This window comes from Loxodonta africana, chromosome 12 (assembly GCF_030014295.1).
Source record: "Loxodonta africana isolate mLoxAfr1 chromosome 12, mLoxAfr1.hap2, whole genome shotgun sequence".
Taxonomy (NCBI): domain Eukaryota; kingdom Metazoa; phylum Chordata; class Mammalia; order Proboscidea; family Elephantidae; genus Loxodonta; species Loxodonta africana.
In genome coordinates, this window is record NC_087353.1 from 74,206,345 (window position 1) to 74,229,968 (window position 23,624).

The window sequence follows — 23,624 nt, forward strand, 5'->3', positions numbered from 1 at the left end:
ACGATGACTTCCATTAAAATCTGTTGTCATCTAGTCGCTGCCAACTCATAGTGACCCTATAAGACAGAGTAGAACTGCCCCACAGGGTTTCCAAGACTGTGAATCTTTATGGAAGCAGACTGCCACATCTTTCTCCTGGGTTTGAACGTCAGCTTCTTGGTTGGCAGCTGAGCCCTTAACCACTGCACCACCAGGGCTCGGATGATGATTACTGCATGCATTTTTAGGATCTCATCCATTCATATAGTCAGTCAGGCATTCAACACATGCTTATTGGAAACCTATGCACCAGACACTTTGCCGGGATCTGGGGTTTCAGCCACCAATAGGCTAGTTAACATTTCTGCCTTCACAGAATATATAGATTAGGCCATTAAAGAATTTCATCTTTCTGGCATTTTTAGGAAGGAAACTTACATGTCTGTAATACAGGAAACCTACGTGCATATAAGCTGTTTTCTACTACGGGCTTACGGAAAGCTTCCCTGGAGAAGTGACCTTTGAGCTGAGAGTGGAAAGAACAGAAGAAATTTACTGGGTGAAAACATGGGGGATCAGTATTCCAGGGAGAGGGGGCTGCATGTGCAAAGGCCCTGAGGCAGGAGGGAGCATGGCTCAAGCAGCAAGTGAACGGAGGCCCATGCGTCTGGGCACAGCAAGGGGATAAGCCAGTAGAATGAGACTGGAGAGGTAGCTGGAACAGATTGTGTAGGACCCTGGCTACCACGTCAGGGTGATCAAGTTTATCCTAAAAGCAGCAGGAAGCCTTTGAGAAGTTTTCTATTGGAAAGTGCTGTGATCAGAGAAAGAGGGATGGATCTGTTCTTAATCAACTGTTTGGCAATGGGAAAAAAAGGAAGCGGGGGGGGAGTAAAGAACTGTACCAGGCTGCTTGGAGGAAGGAAAGAGCTATAGCTAATATTTTCTGCTAGTATGTACATTATAGCTCAGGTAATTACTTTCCACCAGGCTAAGTTCCCCCTGCTGTTTCATTGCTATTATTTTCTCTCCATGTTACACCTTTCTGTAGCATTCAGCATTCTTAGTCTCCGTGTCCCTGGCTTTCTGGTGGGGATGCTGAAAGCTGAAGGTAGACCCAGAAACCCGCCTTCTGGTCTCTGTTTGGCTGAAGTCTTTCAGGCCTCAGGCAATTGGAGAAGTGTAGCAATTTTTTTTTTTTTTTTAGCAAAAGGGTTAGAAGTGTGCATCTGGGGAGCCGGTGGAGCTGAAGTTCAGGTTTTGGTTGTCCCACTTACTGACTGTGCAACCTTGGGCAAGCTGCCCATCGTCTCTGTGCCTCTGTTTTCTCATCTGTAAAAGGGGAACCATCACAGTTACCTACCTCATCATTTCCTGTGAGGAGTAAGCTGGGAAATGCAAATCATGGTGCCTGGCACAGAGAAAGTGCTTAACAAATGATGACAGCAGTGGTGACCCAAAGTGACAAATCCACTAGGTTGACGGTTCCACAAGGGCAGAGACAATGTCTGTTTTGCTTGGTGTTGTATCTTTAGTGTCGGGTAGAGCGTGTGGTACATAGTAAGAGGACCTTGACAGATACAGAGGGGAGGAAGGCAGTAAGGGAGGAAGGAAGGAGGGACAAATTGTCAGTGGCTCTGCCATCTAACCCACTGGGCCTGCAGTGACTCCTGTCATTCATTCCTAAGTGGCAGAAGAGTCACTGATACTTGACTGTATCTTTTTTAGCTCCACAATGATTAAAAGCATCTCTGGACTTTACTCCTGGATTGAGGACCAGTGAGGGGTTTTGTCTTCAGTTATTTCTTTCAGCTAGAGGCATTTTCAGATTTCAGCGCCATGAAAATGGAAAAGATTCCAAAGAGCTGGAGAGTCGATTTCAAAAAACAATGAGCCGTGGTGGGTTCTCATAAATCCTAAAGTGGGCTCAGCTACTTCCCCATTTAACTGGAGGTGCCTCCACAGATACCGAGAGCGTGTCTGGTGACCTGGCAGGCTGGAGGAACGTTTGCAAGTCACAACTCTCCAGCTGCACGCTGGCTTCCACACAGCAAGGGGACAGGGAGGCGGGGGATGACAGGTTTCCACATTTCCTTCCACTTCCATAACCTAGTCTCCTCTGGGCCTCCACGGTGAAGTGCAGGAGCTCAGAAATCAGAGAACCTGGGTGCAAATGCTTGCTCCTGTCCTGTGTTGTCTGTCTGACCCAGGGCAAGTTATGTAACCTCCCTGCGTTTCTTCCTCTGTAAAGTGGGACAGTGGTAATAGTACCTACCTCATGAGCTTGTTGGAAGGCTGGGCGAGTCGTTGTATGTTGTGGTTGTTAACTACTGTCAATTTGGCTCCCAACTCCTGGTAACCTCACGCACAACAGAACAAAACTGCCTGGTCCTGCGTCATCCCCAGGATCAATTGTGTGTCAGATTGTTGTGATCTCTAGGGTTTTCATTGGCTCATTTTTGGAAGTACATCATCAGGCCTTTCTTCTTAGTTCACCTTAGTCTGGAAGCTTCACTGAGAACCATTCAGCATCACAGAAACACACAAGCGTCCGCTGTCAGATGGGTGGTGGCTGCGTGTGAGGTGTGTTTGGCAGCTATTGAAACTGGGTCTTCCACATGAAAGGCGAGAACTCTGCCACTGAACCACCAACGTCCCCAGTGAGTCAATGTATATCACGGGCTTAGCATAGGGCCTGGCACAGACAAGTTTTATACTTGGTATTTATTATTCTCATTATCATCCTCACCATTATTAGACAAGTTATCCAAGCTTTGAGCAGCTCAGTTGGCTTCGTTGTAAATGGAGCTAATACTGCTTACCTTCTGAGCCTATCCCAGAGGGGTGGTTGTACAGATTAAATGACTATTGTATGTAAAATATTTAGGGCTACCACATGTGACTATTGTTGTAGCCCTGTCATGATGACTTTGTAAAGCGCGTGGTTCAGCTACTTAAGAGCTAAAGAGAAGAAATAGTAAGAAGATAAAGTAGAAGAAAAGGATTCCAGCTTCTTGTATGTGTATTTTCTTTTTCTGACAACCTCAGCCCTTCAGGGGCCAGAAGGGCAATGACAGACAGGTTGGTCTCTGTAGTGTTCTCAGTCTCTTGGGCCCTGCCATCATCCCAAGGATCACAGCTTGCCCCTGGGAAGCCGCTGAAGTCTGTGTGTTGAGGTGGGATTCATGTGCAAAGGCCCTGAGGCAGGAGGGAACAGCCAGCCATTCTCCCTTCTGCAGAGATGGATAAGCAAGAACAGCCATTGGATAAGGGGTACTCACTATGTGGCTAAGGCTAAGTCTTAGGCTAAGCCCTCCACTCATATATCTCATCAAATCTTTGCCTGACTCAGACAAGGAAACTGAGGCTCAGAGAGGTAAAATAACTTGCAAGCTTGCACAACAAGGCAGCAATAGAGCCAGGCTTCGAACCCAGGTCACTGATGCAGAGTGATGTTCCACTGGAGGCCAATTAGGCTGTAGCTAAGTGGAGGTTGTCTCAGCTGGTCCTGCCCATGTATCTGCCTCAGCATGAAAGAAAGGCATTCTTTCCAAGTTTGGAAATTCCCTTTCAGGGCCTGATGCAGCCTTGGGCATGTCGCTTAATATTCCCCCCACATGTATGGCGCACCTGTCACGTGCCAGACACGCTGTTCGCCAAGCCTTTCTCAACTGGGGTTCCTCATCTGAACTTCAGGACACAGAAAATAATTGGATTCCCAAAGCCAACTCTTCAGACAGGGATTGGACTGGAATATGGATGGAAAGTGATACTGGTGAAGAACGAGCTTCTTGGATCAAGTAGACAAAAGAGACTATGTTGGCAACCTCCCGTCTGGAGGGGAGATGAGAGGGCAGAGGGGGGCCAGAAGCTGCCCGAATGGACAGGAGGAGAGAGAGTGGAGGGAAGGACTGTGCTATCTCATTAGGGGGAGAGCAGTTAGGAGTGTATAGCAAGGTATATCACAACAACCTGTGTTATGCAGATGACACAACCTTGCTTGCTGAAAGTGAAGAGGACTTGAAGCACTTACTAATGAAAATCAAAGACCACAGCCTTCAGTATGGACTGCACCTCAACATAAAGAAAACAAAAATCCTCACAACTGGACCAATGAGCAACATCATGATAAACGGAGAAAAGATTGAAGTTGTCAAGGATTTCATTTTACTTGGATTCACAATCAACAGTCATGGAAGCAATAGTCAAGAAATCAAAAGATGCATTGCATTGGGCAAATCTGCTGCAAGGGACCTCTTCAAAGTATTGAAGAGCAAAGAAGTCACCCTGAAGACTAAGGTGTGCCTGACCCAAAAAAAAAAAATTTTTTTTTTTTTTTTACAAAGGCATGGTATTTTCAATCACATCATATGCATGTGAAAGCTGGACAATGAATAAGGAAGACCGAAGAAGAGTTGACACCTTTGAATTGTGGTGTTGGTGAAGAAATACCATGGACTGCCAAAAGAACAAACAAATCTGTCTTGGAAGAAGAGCAGCCAGAAAGGTCCTTAGAGGCAAGGGTGGTGAGACTGCGTCTTACATACTTTGGACATGTCAGGAGGGATCAGTCCCTGGAGAAGGACATGATGCTTGGCAGAGTACAGGGTCAGCGGAAAAGAGGAAGACCCTCAATGAGGTGGGTTGACACAGTGGCTGCAACAATGAGCTCAAGCATAACAACGATTGTAAGGATGGCGCAGGACTGGGCGGTGTTTCGTTCTGTTGTGCATAGGGTCACTATGAGTCGGAACCAACTCGATGGCACCTAACAACAACAACAGCAAGGTGTATGTCAATTTTTGTATGAGAGACTGACCTGATTTGTAAACTTTCACTTAAGGCACAATAAAAATTAATTAAAAGAAGAAAATAACTGGAGTGCCCATTTCCTTGATTCTCCCAAGGATGGCGCATAACTAGTACCATTCTTGATATGTAGGAAAGAAACTAGCCCGTGGCATGCAGTGGATGTTTTGAGATCAGGGCTTCATTTTTAAGACTTAATTTTTCATTCTCAGTGCTTAGACTTGTTCACCATTGTTGCTGTAGCATCTCAAACAGTGCCTGGCACATAGTAGGCGCAACCTAAATGTCTGGTAAATGAATGAATGGGGTATAGTGGTGTGAACAAGATGGAGCGATCCCGGCTCTCCTCTAGCATGCATCCTCTCACAGCTCAAGCCATTTAATTATTTAGGGACCTGGCATTGCAAATACAACCCGTCAGTGATAGATGAACTCGTACAGCATCTCCCAGGCACATGAGCAGGGCCTCAGTACATTCTTAGATGACATTTGTTAAATAAGAGTTTGTTGGTTGTTTTAGGGTTTTTTTGGTTGGTTGGTTGGTTGGTTGGTTGGATTTTGTTTTTGAATAACACTGTATCAATACAGAGACACAAGGGGAGTGAGACTAAGGTGTCGCCTATGGGTAAATATCTGTCTGGGAGGGCAGAGAAAATCCTGTAACTGAATAGGCTATAGGAGCCCAGGTGGCGCAGTGCTTAAGGGCTACTTCAGACTACTGGCAGTTCGAATCCACCAGACGCTCCTTGGAAACCCCATGGGGCAGTTCTACTCTGTCCTATAGGGTCGCTATGAGTCAGAATCGACTCAATGGCAACAAGTTTGGTTTTTAAAGAGCCGTAGAAGCCCTGGTAGCACAGTGGTTAAGAGCCTGGCTGCTAACCAAAAGGTTGGCTGTTCAAATCCACTAGCCACTGCTTGGAAACCCTGTAGAGCAGTTCTGCTCTGTCCTGTTGGGGTCACTATGAGTCGGAATCTATTCAACAGCAATGGGTTTGGTTTTGTTGATAAAGCAGAATTCACATCTAAAGTCTTAGAACTCAGCACAGTTTTTGGCACACAGGAAATGCTCACTCAGTAAATGTTTGAAGAAGGAAAAGAAAGGAGGAAGGGCAGAAGGAAAAAAGACAAGGAGAGAAGGAAAGGAAGAAGGGAGGAAGTAGAAAAAGGAAGGGGAGAAGAGGGGAGGGAGGGAGGGGAAGGTGGAGGTAGGGAAGGAGGGAAGCAGGGAAGAAGGGAAATTTAATTCACATTCGCAAAGGTAACAACAGCAAATACCAAGCACACTGAGCCCTTAACCTAAATGCGTTTTTATCCTCACTACAACTCTATAGGGTCGTTAGGAGTTGGAATCAACTCGATGGCAACGAGGTTTTTTTAACAACTCTATAAGATGTGTCAGATTCTGAGCCCCGCTTTTCAGAAGGCAAGGGTGCTGCTCAAAAAAAACCTCTCCTGTGCCCACAGCTAGACAGCTAGCGAGTGCAGAGCTCAGCCAGCCTGACTGCAGAGGTCCAGCCACATGCAGCCCTCTGCCCTCCCAAGAGAAAGGACTGGAGCCTGAATTGACCATCTTCTTTAGCGATTCTTGAGTTTTATTTTTAAGTTATAAGTCTTTTTTTATTCCATTGAAATTTTCCCCCAAGACCTCAATATAGAAAATAGGTGAGAGTGGACCCTCTCTGAAGAACTTGGAAGTGAGCTGTCCTGAGCCGCCACCTGCCCAGCAGAACCTCAGGCTCCCCCAGACACAGTTTGAAAACCACTGATCTATAGGATACATTCTCTTTTAAACCATTCTAGAAGTTTTCTGCCCTGAGGAGCTGCCACATCACTGCCTCAGAGCCTGCCTTCTCTGTTTAAACTGATTTTCTTTGTTGTTGTTCTTTAGTTTCTCATCACTCCTGTGAGACAAGCAGCTTTGGAGATCTGTGGGCAAAGAATATAGTGGATGTAGCATGTCGTGGTCCTCCAGAAGCTGTCTCTGGAGCCGAGGATCTGTGTCTGCTTGAGGTTTGCAGAGGTGGCCACCGCACTGGTTTGGCCACGCGGGAGTGTGTGGCTGCCCATCTGTCATGCAACTTGACCTTGTTCCAGGACTGACGGGCTGTGAGCCTGGCAGGCTGCCCAGGGAGGATGCGGTGTTCAGTGACAGAGTCAGCTGTCCTCCGAGCTCCATCCCACCCTGGACTGGAATCTGAGCTGACCTGGTCCGGGAGTTCTGGGAGTCAGGAATCCTTGCTGTATCCTACTCCCAGCAAAATGCAGACCTAATCCTGGAGAAGGAAAAATAGTAGTTAACACCCAAACATTCTATGGTCTAGGCTACCCAACCTGTAGTTGACCTCTGCTACTTTGCCCTGCTGTTACAGATTGAATTGTGTTCCCCCAAAATGTGTGTCAACTTTGCTAGGCCGTGATCCCCAGTAATGTGTGGTTGTCTTCCATTTTGTGATCTGATATAATTATCCTATGTGTTATAAATCCTAACTTCTGTGATGTTAATGAGGCAGGATTAGAGGCAGTTATGCTTTGAGGCAGGACACAATCTATAGGATTAGGTTGTATCTTGAGTCAGTCCTTTTTGAGATTAAATAAAAGAGAGAAGCAAGTAGAGAAGAGAGGGACCTCATACCACCAGAAAAGAAGAGCCAGGAGCAGAGTGCATTCTTTAGACCTGGAGTCCCTGCGCTGAGAAGCTCCTGGACCCAGGGGAGGATTAGCGACAAGGACCTTCCCCTAGAGCTGACAGAGAGAGAAAGCCTTTGCCTGGAACCGACACCCTGAATTAGAACTTCTAGCCTCCTAGACTGTGAGAGAACAAATTTCTGTTTGTTAAAGCACTAGATAACTAAGACAGCTGCCTACCAGCCAGGGGAGAATTAACCAGTAAGCATGGTATGTGTGGGTTTAATTGTGTTTACTTACTAACCCGTAGTGCACAATTTCACATGGGTTTCACATCCAAGATGTGGTGAAATTGTGCATTACAGATTAATAAGTAAGCACAAGTAAGCCTGTGTGTACCTTGCTTATTGGGTAATCCATCCCTGCCACCATCCCTTACCCCACCTCTCATTTTAAATTTCTGTGTCAGCTAGGATTTTTGTGGTTGCAAGCAACAGAGAATGCTGTCTTGTTTCATTTAATCCTTAAAATACCCCTACGAAGCAGATATTGTTATGGTCCCTGGTTTTCTAGATGAGGGTGTTGATCTTCCAAGATCGAAAATGACCTGTCCAAGGCCACACAGCTGGGACGTTGTGGAACCAGGACTCAAACCTATATCCAACTGACTTCAGCTCTGCATTTTTTAACCACTCCAACCTCTGATACATTGGTGATTAATGCATTAAGGATCCCTGTCCTGTGAAACTGAAATGGATAAATTATCACTACAGGTAATTGCCATCATTTGAACAAACCCAGGAGAGTGTAGAATGGTAGGGGAAAAAAAATGATCTGTTCTCAGCCATAGACGCAAAGAGAAAATAGAGCTTATCAGCATAGTTGAATTCCGTTTAATAGTCATTTATACGCCTGCCCTTCCCAGTTGAGCTGACAATTGAGCCAGTTCTTGCAAGGACAAGAAAGAATTGACCAGGGAAAGATGTAGGGAGGGTGTTCTCAGCACAGAGGATGGTGTGGACAAAGGCCCTCGTTCTGGAATTCAGCACATGTGCTGAACAATCTCTATGGGCCACTCACCAAAACGGGCATGGGGGAGCCATGGGAAATAGGCACAAGACTGGCCTCAAGAGAGTACCTGCCATGTTCTGGGCCCTTGTAGACCCTGGGGGAACATGAATGAATCAGTCAAGGCCCCTGTCCTTGAACATACACAGTTTATATTCGTACTCAAAACCCAGATGTGTGCAATTGAAAATGTCACGGCTTGGAAGGGTAGTGGCAGGGGATGGGCACATCTTACCTTCTGCCTTTCTGAGCAGAGAATACAGGAACTCCTTTCCGGCGGCTTTCATTTACTGAGCACCTAGTGTGTGGTGGGCGGTGTGTGAGGTATACCCACAACACGCAGGTGTGGCAGAGACCATTGTTACCCCCATTTTGCAGATTGAAAGACTAAAGGTCAGGAGCCTGAGGAACTTGCTCAAAATCAAACAGTAAGAAAGTGGCAAAGATCAGGGGGAAATTTCCGCGAACAGCTCCCTGGAACCAGCCTTCATTGTAGCCAAGTTTTGACTTTCCCACTGCAATCACATTTGCTTTTAATATTCAATCTTTTGGTGTCCTCCAAAATGGGCCTCCCATTGTCCCCCAAGGACCAAATCAAATAACTGGCTGTAATCAGTCATTGTAAGGGGATGCAGAATTTGGTTAACCAAATGTTCTGCTCATTTGAGATGGCTCGTGGCATACAAGGATAATTAGATTTCAGAGAATTAAAATACAACCAAATAGGCTTCATACACACACACACACACACACACAGACAGCAGGCAGAATGGCAATGTAGTTCTTCATTCACGATTCAAGAGACGTCCTAGGATCCGGCATGGCCTCCGGGTGCTGATTCTTGTCAGTTACCTTTCCGTTACAGCCGTCTGGAGGAAGGACTGACGTGAAAGAGTTCTCATTGATGGAACGTCAGATAAACTGCCTCTTAGAGTGGCCTATGTATGTTTAAAGTGAAAAACGTGTGTCTTACAAATGTTCTCTGAGAGTGTTGAGGCTTTGAGAAATGACTTGCCAGTCTCTTCCAATGCAGTGAACATGTTTTAATTCTGCACTGTTTTCACCAGCAACTAAAAGGTAGATCCAATTAAAAGTGAGCATACTAAATGGGTTTTATTATCCAGGCGGGTCTGGAGTGAGGGGCTGCTCCCTGCTGTCCCCAGCTTGCTTTGTGTGTATGTTCTCTTAATGCCTGTGTTTTCATTCACCTGGTGCATCACCCCATAGCACCCATGTCGCTCCATAGTACCTGTATCACTCCATGTCACATCTGTCACTCCACGTCACATATGCCACTTCATGCCACATGTCATTTCATGTCACCCTGTGTCACATGCATCACTCAATATCACTGCCCGAGGTGCCGTCCCATCCATCTGGATGGAAATCTTAGTGCTGTTTGCAGATAGATGGGCACTAGCTGGAGGGGGCCACCCCAGTCATGGGGAGAGAGTACTTCTGGCCCCAGGACCCCAATGATTATTGGAGGAACCCACCCTGAGGGCCAGGAGCCTCCAGCCTCTTCACGGCAGCCCCCACCTCATCACCTTTGCAATTTCCGTCTCCCTCCCCATACCTCTGACAGCCAGCAGCTTGGTTTGTATGCAATGGCATGAGTCCTCAGCTGCACCCTTGACCCTTGGGACAACCTCATTCAATGTAATGTGACTTTCTGAAAGCAAAGAGAGACTACAAAATGCCCTTTGAGTGAGCAATTCCACATCTAGGAATATATCCTATAGGAATCTATCATACCCGCAGATGGAAAGATGTATGTACACGTTGTTCATTGGAGCAATGTCTGTACCAGAGGGAAAAAGGAAACAACCTAAATACCTATCACTAAGGGATTGGCTATCCCCATCCAGTCAGGCTCTATGCAGCCATTAAGAGGATGAAGTTGACCTGTAGGTGCGATATAGACGGAGCAGCAAGACACATCATTACGTTAGAAAGGCACGTACATACATGTTCTCCTTAATGTAATAAAATGATGGATATAATATCACAGCATCTACCTCTTAGATTTTCATGACAATTACATGAGTTAATAGATGCAAACACTTGGAATCCTGTCTGACACCACATAGTAGACACTCAGTAAGTGTTAGACGATGATGGTGGTGTTGATGCTATGATTTAACTCCCTACCTTGCTATGAAATGTTTTCACTGTAATTTGAAAAGCACAGGAAAGAAAGTACACAGTGGTTTTCTGTGCATTTGGGGTCATCATGGAAGGAAAAGGCTCCCACTCCTGTGGAATGTGGCATTTCCCATGACCATGCATCCTTTGCCGGGAGTGGGCAGGGCAGCACTCCCAGGTGAGGTCCTTGTGCCTGGGGCGGCCAGGTTGCCTCCATGTGTCCAGGACTCTCTGATTTTAAAACCAACAGCTCTGAGAGTCCCTTCAGTCCCAGGCAAACCAGGGCCGTTGGCCACCCTGCTTGTGTCCCTGGTGGCCCAGATGGTTTCGGAGGTATGCAGGCAAGTGGCCGTTACTGCTTTTCACATGTAACAGGAAAAACAAAAATGGCACATCAGACCTGTGGTATTGTTGCTGAGGATAAAGCTAATGTGGTGTTTGGAGCCCTGGTGGCGTAGCAATTAAGTGATAACCAAAAGGTTGGCAGTTTGAATACACCAGCTGCTCCTTGGAAACTCTATGAGGCAGTTCTGCTCTGTCCTATAAGGTCACTATGAGTCAGAATCAACTCAACGGGTTTTAATCTGGTATTTAAACTAAACATAAATATGAAGTAACCATACAGATGATGAATTAGTGAAAGGAGTTGGGGAGATAATGGCATAGTATATTCAGAGCTCAGAGTAAAGGGGCTTCAGCCCTCACCACGCTCAACTGGCTGCATGCCAGTGCTCCACCCACCACCCCATCCAAATTCCTTTTCCACGGTGGTCCATCCATTCCAGTCCAGGTGGGCTGTGGCCAGTATCCTGGGGTCTCTGCACCTGGCCGAGACCTTCCCTGCAACATCAGGGGCTTGAAACCGTGCATCCTGACATTTCACAAAACACTGAGTGACTTAGAACTGTCAGCCTTACCATTAGGCTGGGAGCACCTTGGGCAGGGTCTCCTTGGCATCCTGCAAATGGGAAGGGGTTCTGGGGCACAAGAGTGGTGAGCAGGAGGGGTCTCAAAGAAGCACAGTTGGCTATTGTGTTTGGCTTATCCGCTCCTCACCCTGTCACACACTAACTCTCCTGTGACTAGAGTATCTTCCCACACCACCTGGGCACCTGGACACCTGGGCAGCATGGGAACCTGAGAGCTGAGTCCTTCTTCCTGTGTATCTGCTTGCCCTGAGCTGCTAGACAAGATGGTGCGGTGGCCATCTGGGAGCCACATCCTGTTACCAGTTGGTGGACCCTGGACATGTCCTTTCTATGGGGTGTTTCCCACACCATTCTCTGCAGAACATAAGTTCAGATGAGAGCGGGTCTTTATATTGCCTTCCTCCATCCCACATTTCTTAAGCTTCTGATGTTCAAAATGGCAATACCAGTACTACTAAATTAGTAGCTAGCATTTACCAAGTGCTTACTATATGCCAGGCACTACTGCGTAAGTCTTAACATGCATTATTTTATTTTATACTCACAACCAAAAAAAAAAAAAAACAACTCATGGCGACCCTATGTGTGTCAGAGTAGAAATGTGCTCCATAGGGTTTTCACTGGCTGATTTTTAGGAAGTAGATGGCCAGATCTTTCTCCCGAGGCTCCTCTGGGCAGACTCCAACCATGAACCTTTCAATTAGCAGCCAAGCCTGTTAACCGTTTGCGCCACCCAGGGACTCCGTGCAATGCCTGAGGCTTGTTGAGATGAAAGTAACTTGTTTAAAGTCTGGGCTTTTACACAGAAGCCATGGGGAGAAGATGAAGAATGAAAGAGGAAGTGAAGCAACTGCTCATATCCATACCTGACTGAGAGCCATGCTTCTGAAACTTTAAAGGGCACACGGATCACCTGTTAAAAGGCACACTATAATGCATCTAGGGAAACCCTGGTGGCACAGTGGTTACGTGCTACGGCTGCTAACCAAAGGGCCAGCGGTTCGAATCCTCCAGACGCTCCTTGGAAACTCTATGGGGCAGTTCTACCCTGTCCTATAGGGTCGCTATGAGTCGGAATCGACTCGATGGCACTGGGTTAATGCTTCTAGAGAACGGCATTTCTTTTTTTTTTTTATTGTACTGTAGACAAAGGTTTACAGAACAAACCAGTTTCTCATCAAACAGTTAGTACACACATTGTTCTATGACATTGGTTAACAACCCCACGACATGTCAACACTGTCTTCTCAACCCTGGGTTCCCTATTACCAGCTTTCCTGTTCCCTCCTGCCTTCCAGTCCCTGCCCCAGGGCTGGTGTGCCCCTTTAGTCTTGTTTTGTTCCATGGGCCTGTTCAGTCTTTGGCTGAAGGGTGAACCTCGGGAGTGACCTCATTACTGAGCTGAAAGGTTGTCCAGGGGCCATACTTTCAGAGTTTCTCCGGTCCCTGTCAGACCAGCAAGTCTGGTCTTTCTTTTTCAGGTAGAATTTTGTAGAGAACGGCATTTCTAAGAGCAATGAAGCCGATGCTGCCGGTCTGCGGACCACATCGTGAGTAGCAAGGCGTTAGAGCACCCATATCTTTTCTTCTATACCTGGAATTCATTCATTCATTCATTCTCTGTCATTTGTAGACACATTCTAGTAGTGAAGGGCACACACTTTGACAGCATTTGGAACCAGGTTCCAGTCCAGGTTCTGCTCTTTACTAGGTGTCTTCTCTGAGTCTCAGCTGCCCCATCTGTAAAATGGGCATGAAAATTGCCTGTTTCATAGGGTCTTTGTGTATTTTAAGGAGCCCTGGTGGTGCCGTGGTTAAGCGCTTGGCTGCTAACCAAAAGGTCAGCAGTTTAAACCCACCAGCTGCTCTATGGAAGAAGGATGCGGCAGTTTGCGTCTGTAAAGATTACAGCCTCAGAAACCCTGCGGGGCATTCTGCTGTCCTATAGGGTCGTAGCGAGTCAGAATCAACTCAACAGCAACAGGTTTGGTTTTTAACGGGTTTTGTATATATTAGGAGTCCTTGAGTGGTACAAATGGTTAGTGCACTTGGCTGCTAACCAAAAGGTTAAAGATTTGAGTCCACCTAGAGGCATCTCAGAAGAAAAGCCTGGTGATCTACTTCCAAAAACATCAGCCACTGAAAATTATATGGGGCACAGTTTTTTTTGAGTGGTACAAATGGTTAGTGCACTTGGCTGCTAACCAAAAGGTTAAAGATTTGAGTCCACCTAGAGGCATCTCAGAAGAAAAGCCTGGTGATCTACTTGCAAAAACATCAGCCACTGAAAACTATATGGGGCACAGTTCCACCCTGACACACATGGAGTCGCCATGAGTCAGAAGTGACTTAGAAGCAACTGGTTTGGTTTTCTGTTGGTTTGGGTGTATTAAATGCAATAAAATATGGAAGAGATCTGCCCCAGAGCCTGGGGCATGGCCCACCATCAGTAAAGGGTTGTGGTTTGGGAGCTTATTTTATTATTCATTTATTTATTCATCTCCACAGAGATTTCCGTACGGTTCCAATGAGTTCATTTTAATACATATTTACTACTTCCTTCAACAAAGAGTTCCCCCTGGCTCAGTGGTTATAGTGATGGGCCCCAGAGTCACCATCATGAATCAGATGCAAGGAGCTGGCCTTCACCAAGAGGCATGTCTTCAAATAATTTCAGCAAAAGGTAGAATGCAATTGTTGAAGAGACACCGAGAGAGAGAAGAGATGAGTTGTGGGAGAGACTTGGCAAAGGACCCCACCAGAAAGAGGAGGGAAAAGTGTGTATGAAGGGGGAAGAGAAAGAGAGACTGGAACGGGGTAAAATGTCAACAGATCTCAAGCTGTTAATTATCCGGAGAGAACTAAATATTATGTAGGCAATTATCGACAGGCGTCTGAAAGCAACAATGGGAAAACTTGGTCCCCAGCCAAATCCCATCTCCCTTTGGAGGACTGGGAAGACAGGCTTTAGCATTCCGAGTAGGCGTTTTACCCAGAAGGAGAGCGAGGGGGCCAGGGCCCCCTGGGAGGGGGAAGGCAGGGGTCCCCTCGCCCATCCCACCCAGCCAATGCCAGCTCGAGCCCTTGCCCAGCACATAACACTGGGCTTTGAAAAGCGGCTTTACCCACAAGCTCCGGGCCTGGAAACTGGGCCCCCTCCCGGCCCACCCTCCCTCCCCCAAGATGTCATCTTTTGAGACGATTTCATGTGGAAGCATCGCTAAGTAAATTCGCTAAATGCCTATTCATCCCCGTCAGATGGGGACTCGCCGAAGCGGTAAATGTGAAAATGGCCCCAGCTCCCGGCCGTGAAAGGCGCTTTCTGGGGTTGCCAAGTGGAGCTGCCACCGCTGACCCTGGGAGGCCTGCCGCTTTATGAGAGGGGGCCCGGGAGCCCAGAAGGCCCCTCCAACCCTCCCACTTAGGAGAGGCCCCCATTTATTATTCCTGCTGCCGGCACCCATTCAGAGGTTAGCTTGTCCTGTATTCATCAGGACGACAATAATGAACTGTAGCAGAGAGGGGGCTGGTAAATAAGAGCCGCTAAGACACCGAGATGGAACGGGCCCCTTTATGGTTTGGGAAGGATTGCTTTCTTTTCTTTCTTTTTTTTTTATTTAATATATAGGCAGATTTTGTTTCCGCCTCACCTAGCAACTTAGCAAGGCCCTCTTCCACACGGGCTCTGTGCAGCTCGGTGTCAGGCACATGTGGGTTTTACCTCGGCGTTGACACACAGGAAGCGCCCTTGCCTGGACACGTGGGGTCCCCTCTGTGTCTGTCCTTGGGACATAGCTCTGTGTGCATGCGTGCCATGTGCGTGTGTGTCCGATGCACTGCAGCCGCTTCAACGGCTGGTTTTGAATTGGTGTTTATTTCTGTAACAGGCCAAATAAATCGGCAGCGCTCATTTTCACTGCAGCATCTCTCTACTGCTTGGTGCCCCCTCCGCTGGAGTTACGAGTTGGTCAACATGAGTCATCCAATCAGAGAGCAGGGGATTGGAGTGGTGCAATGGAGTTGCAGGGAATGAAGGAGGGGGCCAGGGGTCGGAGCGGCTTGGAACCAACAGTCGGGAGGCAGAAAGAGCCTAGCAGCTGGCATTTACCACGCATCGACTATGTGCCTTTAAATCCACCCACTTGTCCGTTCAGGAGCCCTAGTGGTGCAGTGGTTAAGCGCTCAGCTGCTAATCGAAAGATGGGGGGTTGGAACCCACCAGCTGTTCCGCAGGAGAAAGATGTGGCAGCCTACTTCCATAAAGATTATAGCCTTGGAAACCCTATGGGGCAGTTCTACTTTGTCCTATAGGGTCACTGTGAGTTGGAGTCAACTCGATGGTGATGGGTTTGGTTTTGGTTTTTTTTTTTTTTTTTTTGTCCATTCAGTATATCTGCATGGAGGGCCTCCTATGTGCTGCTGTTGTTGCTGTTGGGTGCCATCGAGCTGATTCCCACTCATAGCAACTCATAGCATGTGACAGAGTAGAACTGCCCCATAGGGCTTTCTAGGCAGTAATCTTTACTGGAGCAGATTGCCTGGTCTTCCTCCCTTGGAGCCGCTAGGTAGGTTTGAACAGCCAACGTTTTGGCTAGCAGTGAGCACTTAACCATTGTACCACCGGGGCTCAGAGTCCACTCCATTGCAACTGTAAAGGAACTGTGCAGTGATCTCTACTGTGTGCTGAGCATGCTTGCTTCTCACCGCCACGTGACTTCAGGGAAGACCTCCATCCAGAGAGGTTAAGTGACGTCTCCTTGGACACAGCTAGGAGTCCCTGGGTGGCACAATTAAGTACTTGACAACTAACCGAAAGATTGGTAATTTAAATCCACCCAGAGGCGCCTCCAAAGAAAGAGCTGGAAATCTGCTTCCAAAAGGTTAACCAAAACCCCTTGCAGTTGAGTTGAGTCCAAGGAGCAGCTGGTGGACTCGAACTGCTGACCTTTTGTTGAGCAGCTGAGCTCTTAACCACTGTACCACCAGGGCTCCTCTGAACGATTACAGCCTTGAAAACCCTGTGGGGCACAGCGCACCTCTGACACTCATGAGGTCGCCATGAGTCTGGTTCAACTCAACGGCAACTGGTTTGGTTTTTTTTGGGGGGGGGGGACACAGCTGGGTTAAAAGTGGAGCTGGGATCTGTCCCCACACCATTCTGCCAGTAGAGCCCAGGCAACCCTTTCTAAGGCACCGTCCTGCCTCCCAAATGCCTAGATACATTTATCTTCCGAGAAAGGCGTTCTTCCTTTCCGCTGCCTTTACCGCTTCTCTCAATTTGGACAATGCTTAACCGTTTCCCTCTGAAGTAGAAATCCCTGAGCAGAGAAGCCTGGTGATAAAGAAGCTGTCGCATCAGCCCTGCTTACCTGTTTGGGTTTATTCAGCAGAAGAGGCAACTGTGTTGCTGGCAGATGGAGACCCGTGTGACTGCCTTTTAAAATACTGTCACAGCTGTATGCTCAAGCTGATTAGCTGTGACTACACTGCTAGTGCCGAGATTGATGGCGATAAATTTCGGATAACAATGTTGGGAGCCATGTCATCCATTTGTATTGCACTTCATCTTTTTTAAAGCTCTCTCATTCAGTAGCCCAGTGGTTACCGAGTACTTGGTATACATTCATTTATTGCTTTGTTCCTTCCTCAAAATGGATTTGAAGGAATACATTCAAACTCACTTTGATTCATTCGTTGATTCATCCAGCAACATTCAGCTCATTCTCGTGTAGCTGCTGCTATGCCAGTGATGAAAAAGTCCCCCTGGGTTCCTGTCCTCGCGGAGCTTACTTTCTAATGTGGGCAAGTTCAAATAAGATAATGAGGTAAATGATGATGGGATAAAGATGGGGAGATGCTACATTAAGTTGGGTGGACAGAAAAGATCTCTCTGAGAAAGTGATATCTTAAAGGAGGCCTGCATGACCAGAGCAGGCCGGCATTGGGAAAATATGCCACATGATAACCCAGGCACAGCACGTGCAAAGGCCCTGAGGTTGCATATATTGGGCATCGGTCTACACACTGATTACTTAGTGTTTGCCAAGCCCAGTGCTGGGCACTGGATATTCCAAAACAAATAAGACACTGTTTGTCCTAGTACAGTTCATAGGAGACAGACAGACAAACAACCCATTTTAATGTAGTGTGGTAGACCCAGTGATGGTGACCATGCAAAAGGACACCTTACCCAGCCTGTGGGGTGGTGATCAGGGAAGGAGACTCAAGCAGAGTTGCAGGCCTCCCTCTTTGTGAAGGAAGGGAGGGGCCTGATGTCTGTGACGAGGAAGGGAGCCAAGACTCAAAGCTCCCCATGGTCTCTAGAGGACCCTGACTTTGCTCTCCATTTGTTTCCATAGGACAAATGATCAGCTGGTGGCATTTCTCTCCAGATACCGAGATATGAATTTCCTGAAGTCACATGGCCGGGACAATGCAAGGTACCACATGGTCTCCCTCCCCCTGTGCTAAGTGGAAATGAATATCGGAGTGATAATCTAGAGCTTCTTTCTAGGCTGGTTTGGTGCAGCCAGAGAAGTGTTGAGGGTGGAGAAAGGCATGGCTTGGGTGGTCCTCGTCCATTTTCATGTAGGTTCTGAAGCGGTCCTTCCCGTCAGCCAAAGAAGGAGATAAGAGTAAATGGTTTACATAGTGTCATAGCACTTGATTCTTTCTTTCCAAGCGCTTTCATTCCCATTATCTCATCGTGAAAACCCTTCGAGGTCAATCGGGCAGGCATTGTTAAAATCCATTTTATTAATGGGAAACCCAGTGTCCCCAGATCATTCATTCAGTCAGCAACTATTTACCAAGTGCTGACTATATGCCTGGCACCATTCTGGTGGTGAACAAGTCAAAGATCTTACTCTAATGGAAGTTGCTTTCTGGTGGAAGAGGGATTTCATACCAGCATGGACCTAAACCCAGGTACCTTGACTCCCAGCCCAGTCCCTCTCCACTGTCACATGCTTCTGCCCAATGTCAGCAGAGATTTGGAGGCACCCAGAACCCCACTGAGCCTCTCCCACCTAAGATGAGCAATGTCAAGTAGCATCATGATGGCCCAGCTTAGAGCTGAGCCCAAATCTCACGGCCACAGTTGGGCTGGGAGGGATATAGTCTTGAGTGCCACCTGTAGGAGAGACAACACAATTGCTTTGTCATCTGACAACCTGTTGCCATGGAGTTGATTCCAACTCATAGAGACATTTAGGACAGAGTAGAACTGCCCTGTAGGATATCAGAGGATGTAATCTTTATGGGAGAAGATTGCCAAATCTTTCTCCTTCAGAGTGACTGGAGGGCTCGAACCACTGACCTTTCACAGTTAGCAGCAGAGCACTTAATCACTGAGCACCAGGGCTCCTTATTGCCAACCAACCAAAAAAGAAAAAAAACATTGCCCTCGAATTGATTCCAACTCATGGCAACCTCATGTGCCCCTGAGTGAAACTGTGCTCCACAGGGTTTTCTTGGGTCTTGTCTTACAGAAATAGACGCCAAGCCTTTCTTCCATGGGGCCGTCAACCTTTTGGTTAGTAGCCAAGAGCAAACTGTTGGTGCCACCCAGGGACCTCGTCAGACATAAACACCATTAAAACCAGTCCAGGATCCCTCTGATGTCCTGGGGCCTCCTCCTTTCTGAGGGCACAGAGCATACATAACCTGCCAGCTCATGGAATAATATTATCTTAACATGTTTTATTTGGCTCTCATATTTTTGGATTTTTTTTTTTTTTAATTCAGGTGCTTCATTCGAAAATGAATAGCTCCTGGCTCTCATATTTTTGGATTTTTTTTTTTTTAATTCAGGTGCTTCATTCGAAAATGAATAGCTCCACTTAAAAATAGCAGTATTCCCCATGAAAACCCCAGTTTCCAGCTATTCTTGAAAAATCAAAAGGTCCATGGACTCCATGCCTGGGTTTTTTCATGGCAGCTGTCATCTGGATCTTAGGCCAAGCTGGTGTTCTGCCTGACCCCTGTCAGTGTTCAGTTTGCAGTCTCTGCTTTCCACCCTCTTTTATCACTGCTGGTGGAGATGTCATTTTGGCTGGCTCTGTGACTTAGTTTACCCAGCTGTCCACAGCAGGCAAGGGACAAAAGCAAGCAGTTAGCTTAATTTCCCGAGCTCTCAAGAAGTAACCCCCAAATCATTCTGTTGTATCACTTTCCTAAATTTTAATTCTGATTTGCATTCAGTGGACTATTTATGGATTTTTTTCTGTCCCACCCGCAGCCTAAATTCTTTACATTTAAAAAGAGCCCCAGACTTGAAGCAGCTCTGTAGATTAGCAGAGATTAGAATAGGGTGTTTAGACCACCAAGGGCAGAAGGGCCAGGGTGGATAAATAAGAAGAATTTTAGCGACTGGGCGTCGTGTCCCTGCTCTGCTGGGCAATTTTCCTACAGGTTCCAATCCCACCCTCACAGCTGGTCGATGGCAAAAGTAAGAATGATCATCCCATTTGTCAGAAGATGTCTTAGTCATCTAGCGCTGCTGTAACAGAAATACCACAAGTGGATGGCTTTAACAAAGAGAAATGTATTCTTTCACAGTCTAGTAGGCTACAAGTCCAAATTCAAAGTGTGAGCTCCAGGGGAAGGCTTTCTCTCTCTGTCGACTCTGGAGGAAGGTCCTTGTCATCAGTCTTCCCTTGGTCAAGGAGCTTCTTAGCTCAGGGACCCTGGGTCCAAAGGCTTCACACTCCTGCTCTTCATTCTTGGTGGTATGAGGTCCCCAAATTTCCCTGCTCGCTTCTGTCTTTTAATCTCAGAAGAGATTGGCTTAAGACACTATCTAATCTTGTAGATCTCATCAATATAACTGCCACTAATCCATCTCATTAAATCAGAGTGATAAGATTTACAACACACAGGGAAATCACATCAGATGACAAAATGGTAGACACTCATACAATAGTGGGAATCATGACCTAACCAAACTGACAGATATTTTGGGGGGACACAATTCAATCCATGACAGAAGATGAAAAGGGGCTTTTGGGAGCTTAAATGATTTTCCTGGGGTCACACAGCTGGTAAGTGCTTGAACTTGAATGCAGGCCTTTCTGGCCCAAAGCCCAAGGGAGTGAGGTGGAGTTGGGCAGGATTCCATAGAAGTGGCTAGTTACCTGAACGGGCCCAGATGCTGGTGTTGACCACTTGAAGGTTGAAAATAAAGACCTCTCTTCCTCTCTAGGTAACCTTGTAATACATGTTTGTTACAAACAAAGTTGCATCCCTAGAGAGGAGCTGATTTTAAGTGAATAGACTTGTGTCTGAATTCCTGGCATTATTGGTATTATTGTTTCAGCCTAGTCAGTGTTTACTCACTGCCCACCTCTTGCCAGGCACTGTGCTAGCAACTGGAGCCCTGGTGGCACAGTGGTTACGTGGTCGGCTGCTAACCCAAAGGTTACCCTTTGGGTTGGAAACCCTGTGGAACAGTTCTACTCTGTCCTTTGGGGTTGCTATGAGTCAGAATTAACTCAAGGGCAACGGGTTTTTTTGTGTGCGTGTGTGTGCGTGCTAGCAACCGGGAATAGCACAGAGCACAAAAGCATGGGCTTTGAGGTTACACTATTGGGTTAGAATTCTGATCGACCATGTCCTGGCTGTGTTGCATTTCACAAGTTACTTGACCTCTCCAAGCCTCTCACCTTACTTGTACAATGGACGTATTAATGGACCTACACTTACAGGGTCGTTACGAGGATTATGTAAAATACTGTTGTCTTAGTCATTGAGTGCTGCTATAACAGAAATACCACAAATGGATGGCTTTAACAATGAGAAATTTATTTCCTTGCAGTAAAGTAGGCTAAAAGTCCAAATTCAAGGCATCAGCTCCAAGGGAAAGGCTTTCTGTCTCTGTTGGCCCTTTCATCAGTGTTCTCCCTGGACTAGGAGCTTCCCTGTGCAGGAACCCTGGGTCCAAAGGACGCACTCTGCTCCCGGTGCTGCTTTCTTGGTGGTATGAGGTCCCCCCATCTTTCTGCTCGCTTCTGTCTTTTGTATCTGAAGACATTGCCTCAAGACACAATCTAATCTTATAGATTGAGTCCTGCCTCACTAACACAACTGCTGCCCATCCTCCCTCATTAACATCATAGGGGCAGGATTTACAGCATATGGGAAAATCACACAATACCAGGAATTATGGCCCAGCCAAACTGATGCACACTTTTTTTTCTGTGGGGGGGGGACATAATTCAATCCATGACAACCACATAGAAAACATTTGGCATATAGTAAATGCTTAATGATGGCGATGATGTCGTCAACAATGATGTCATTGTCATGATAAGCTTAAGACTAAAATATTGCCGATGAGAGAAAGAAATAGATGGTGAATGAGCCAGAGCCTTGCCTCCAGGTGTTGAGTATATCCTGTCTCATTAATGTGTATCAGTAGTTGACAGGTAGTACCCAAATGGCGTGGGACAGGATAAAGGCGAGATTCCATGGGTATTGCTGCACCTCCCTCTAAAACCCTAAAACCCATGGTTCTGTGGACAGATTAGCTCACAAGTTCCAACACACACGCGTGAGTCCTCAGCTGGGATTCTCTCATTTAGATCAATTAAGGGCAGTAATTTAGTAGTAAAATGCACCAACGTGCCATTCTCTGCTCTTTGTTAGAGGAGGCCATTCCTGCCACATGAACAATCCTAGCCACAGCCCATTTTCCATCATCTCCTCCGGTTGTGCCGAGGTGGGCAGAGCTCAGCTCTGGTTACCACACTGCTGGTATGTTAGAAAAGATTCTGTTGATGGAAGATGACAGTCAAACTAGCTTAAGAGGTAAAGGAATTATTGTATCATGTAATAAAACATTGATATTCCGACTTCAGGTATGGCTGAATCAAGGAGCTCAAATGACACTATCAAGCCCAGACTCTGATTTAAAAGTCTATCGGTCCTTTGTTTGGGTGTAATTTTCTGGCTCTAGTTAGTGACCCTTGGCTACTGATTAGCTTCATTTTGTAAGGAAACAGACTCAGAGAGGTGAAGTAACTTGCCTAAGCTCACACAGGTAGGGCAGGGCGAGGACTCAAACCCAGGTGAGCCCAAGCATATAATCGCTGCACAATGAAGCCTTCCTGTGTTCTAGTTATGCTTCCTTCCAATGTGCTGGGCAGCTTTGAGGCAGCCACTCTGCTTCTCTGGGCTTTGTTTTCTCCCTTTGGTAAAAAAGGGGGTTGAACAAGTTGGTTTCCAAAGACCCTTCCAATTCTTATGCTTCATGCTTCTGGACCAACGGTGCAAAAGAGGGGGTGACAGAGGCAGAGAGCTTGAAAGATGGAGAAACAGGAAGAGGCAAAAGCAAGCAGTGAGATAAAAATAGGCCACGGGGCGCCTCTGTGTTTAATTCCATGTGGCTCCTAATGGCAGTGTTGACCTTCTGTCCCCACCTCCTGCCTTCAGCAGCCAATATGGGCTTCCAGCTCCCACTGCGAAGAGATGGCATAAAGGCAAAGTCGTATTTTAATAGCTGCCAAATTGGTCCTGACTGTTCCTGTAATTAAATGAAGGGGAGTGTTGTGTTCACTGTTTCTCCTTGCTTCCGGAAAAGTAAAGTAACTCAATGTAGTGAAAGACGTGTAGCCCACTTACTGGTTTCCCAGATAGCCGTAACAGGGCTATCAGAGCCAGGTGCCTTCATGTTACTTCCAGGGAGCCTGAACTAGCAGGTCGTCAGAAGCATCCCTAGTAGCTCCTGCCTCTGCTCCAGAAGCATCAGAGAAGTTTTCCACGTCCCTGCCGCCTGCACAAATCCCAGTGTGTTCCTGAGGACAGGCCCCTTACAGGGCGTTGGAAAGGAAAAATCCATTCCCTCCACCAGAATATGGTTTCCTCTGAGACTGTTCCTGTCCTGGTTGACCTCATTTCTCCAGAGAGGTCAGGGTTCCTGGTGCTTAGCCCTGGCACACAGTGGGGTACAGTGGCAAGAGCGCGAGCACTGGGCTCCTGCTGCCATGTTGAAATGCCAACTCTGTCCCATGCTAGTTATGGGACCTTAGGCAAATAGCTTCACTCTCCATGCCTCCTTTTCCTCATCTT

The 23,624-nt window shown here is 46.9% G+C and overlaps 1 protein-coding gene across 1 annotated transcript in view; it reads left to right on the top strand.

Moving 5' to 3' along the window:
- Positions 1 to 23,624, top strand: part of XYLT1 (xylosyltransferase 1) — a 371,046-nt gene that overhangs the window by 290,458 nt on the left and 56,964 nt on the right. Inside the window, exon 6 of the mRNA XM_064295636.1 lies at positions 17,918 to 17,998. Coding sequence (XP_064151706.1) covers positions 17,918 to 17,998 — 81 coding nt within the window. The remainder of the gene's footprint in view (positions 1 to 17,917; positions 17,999 to 23,624) is intronic.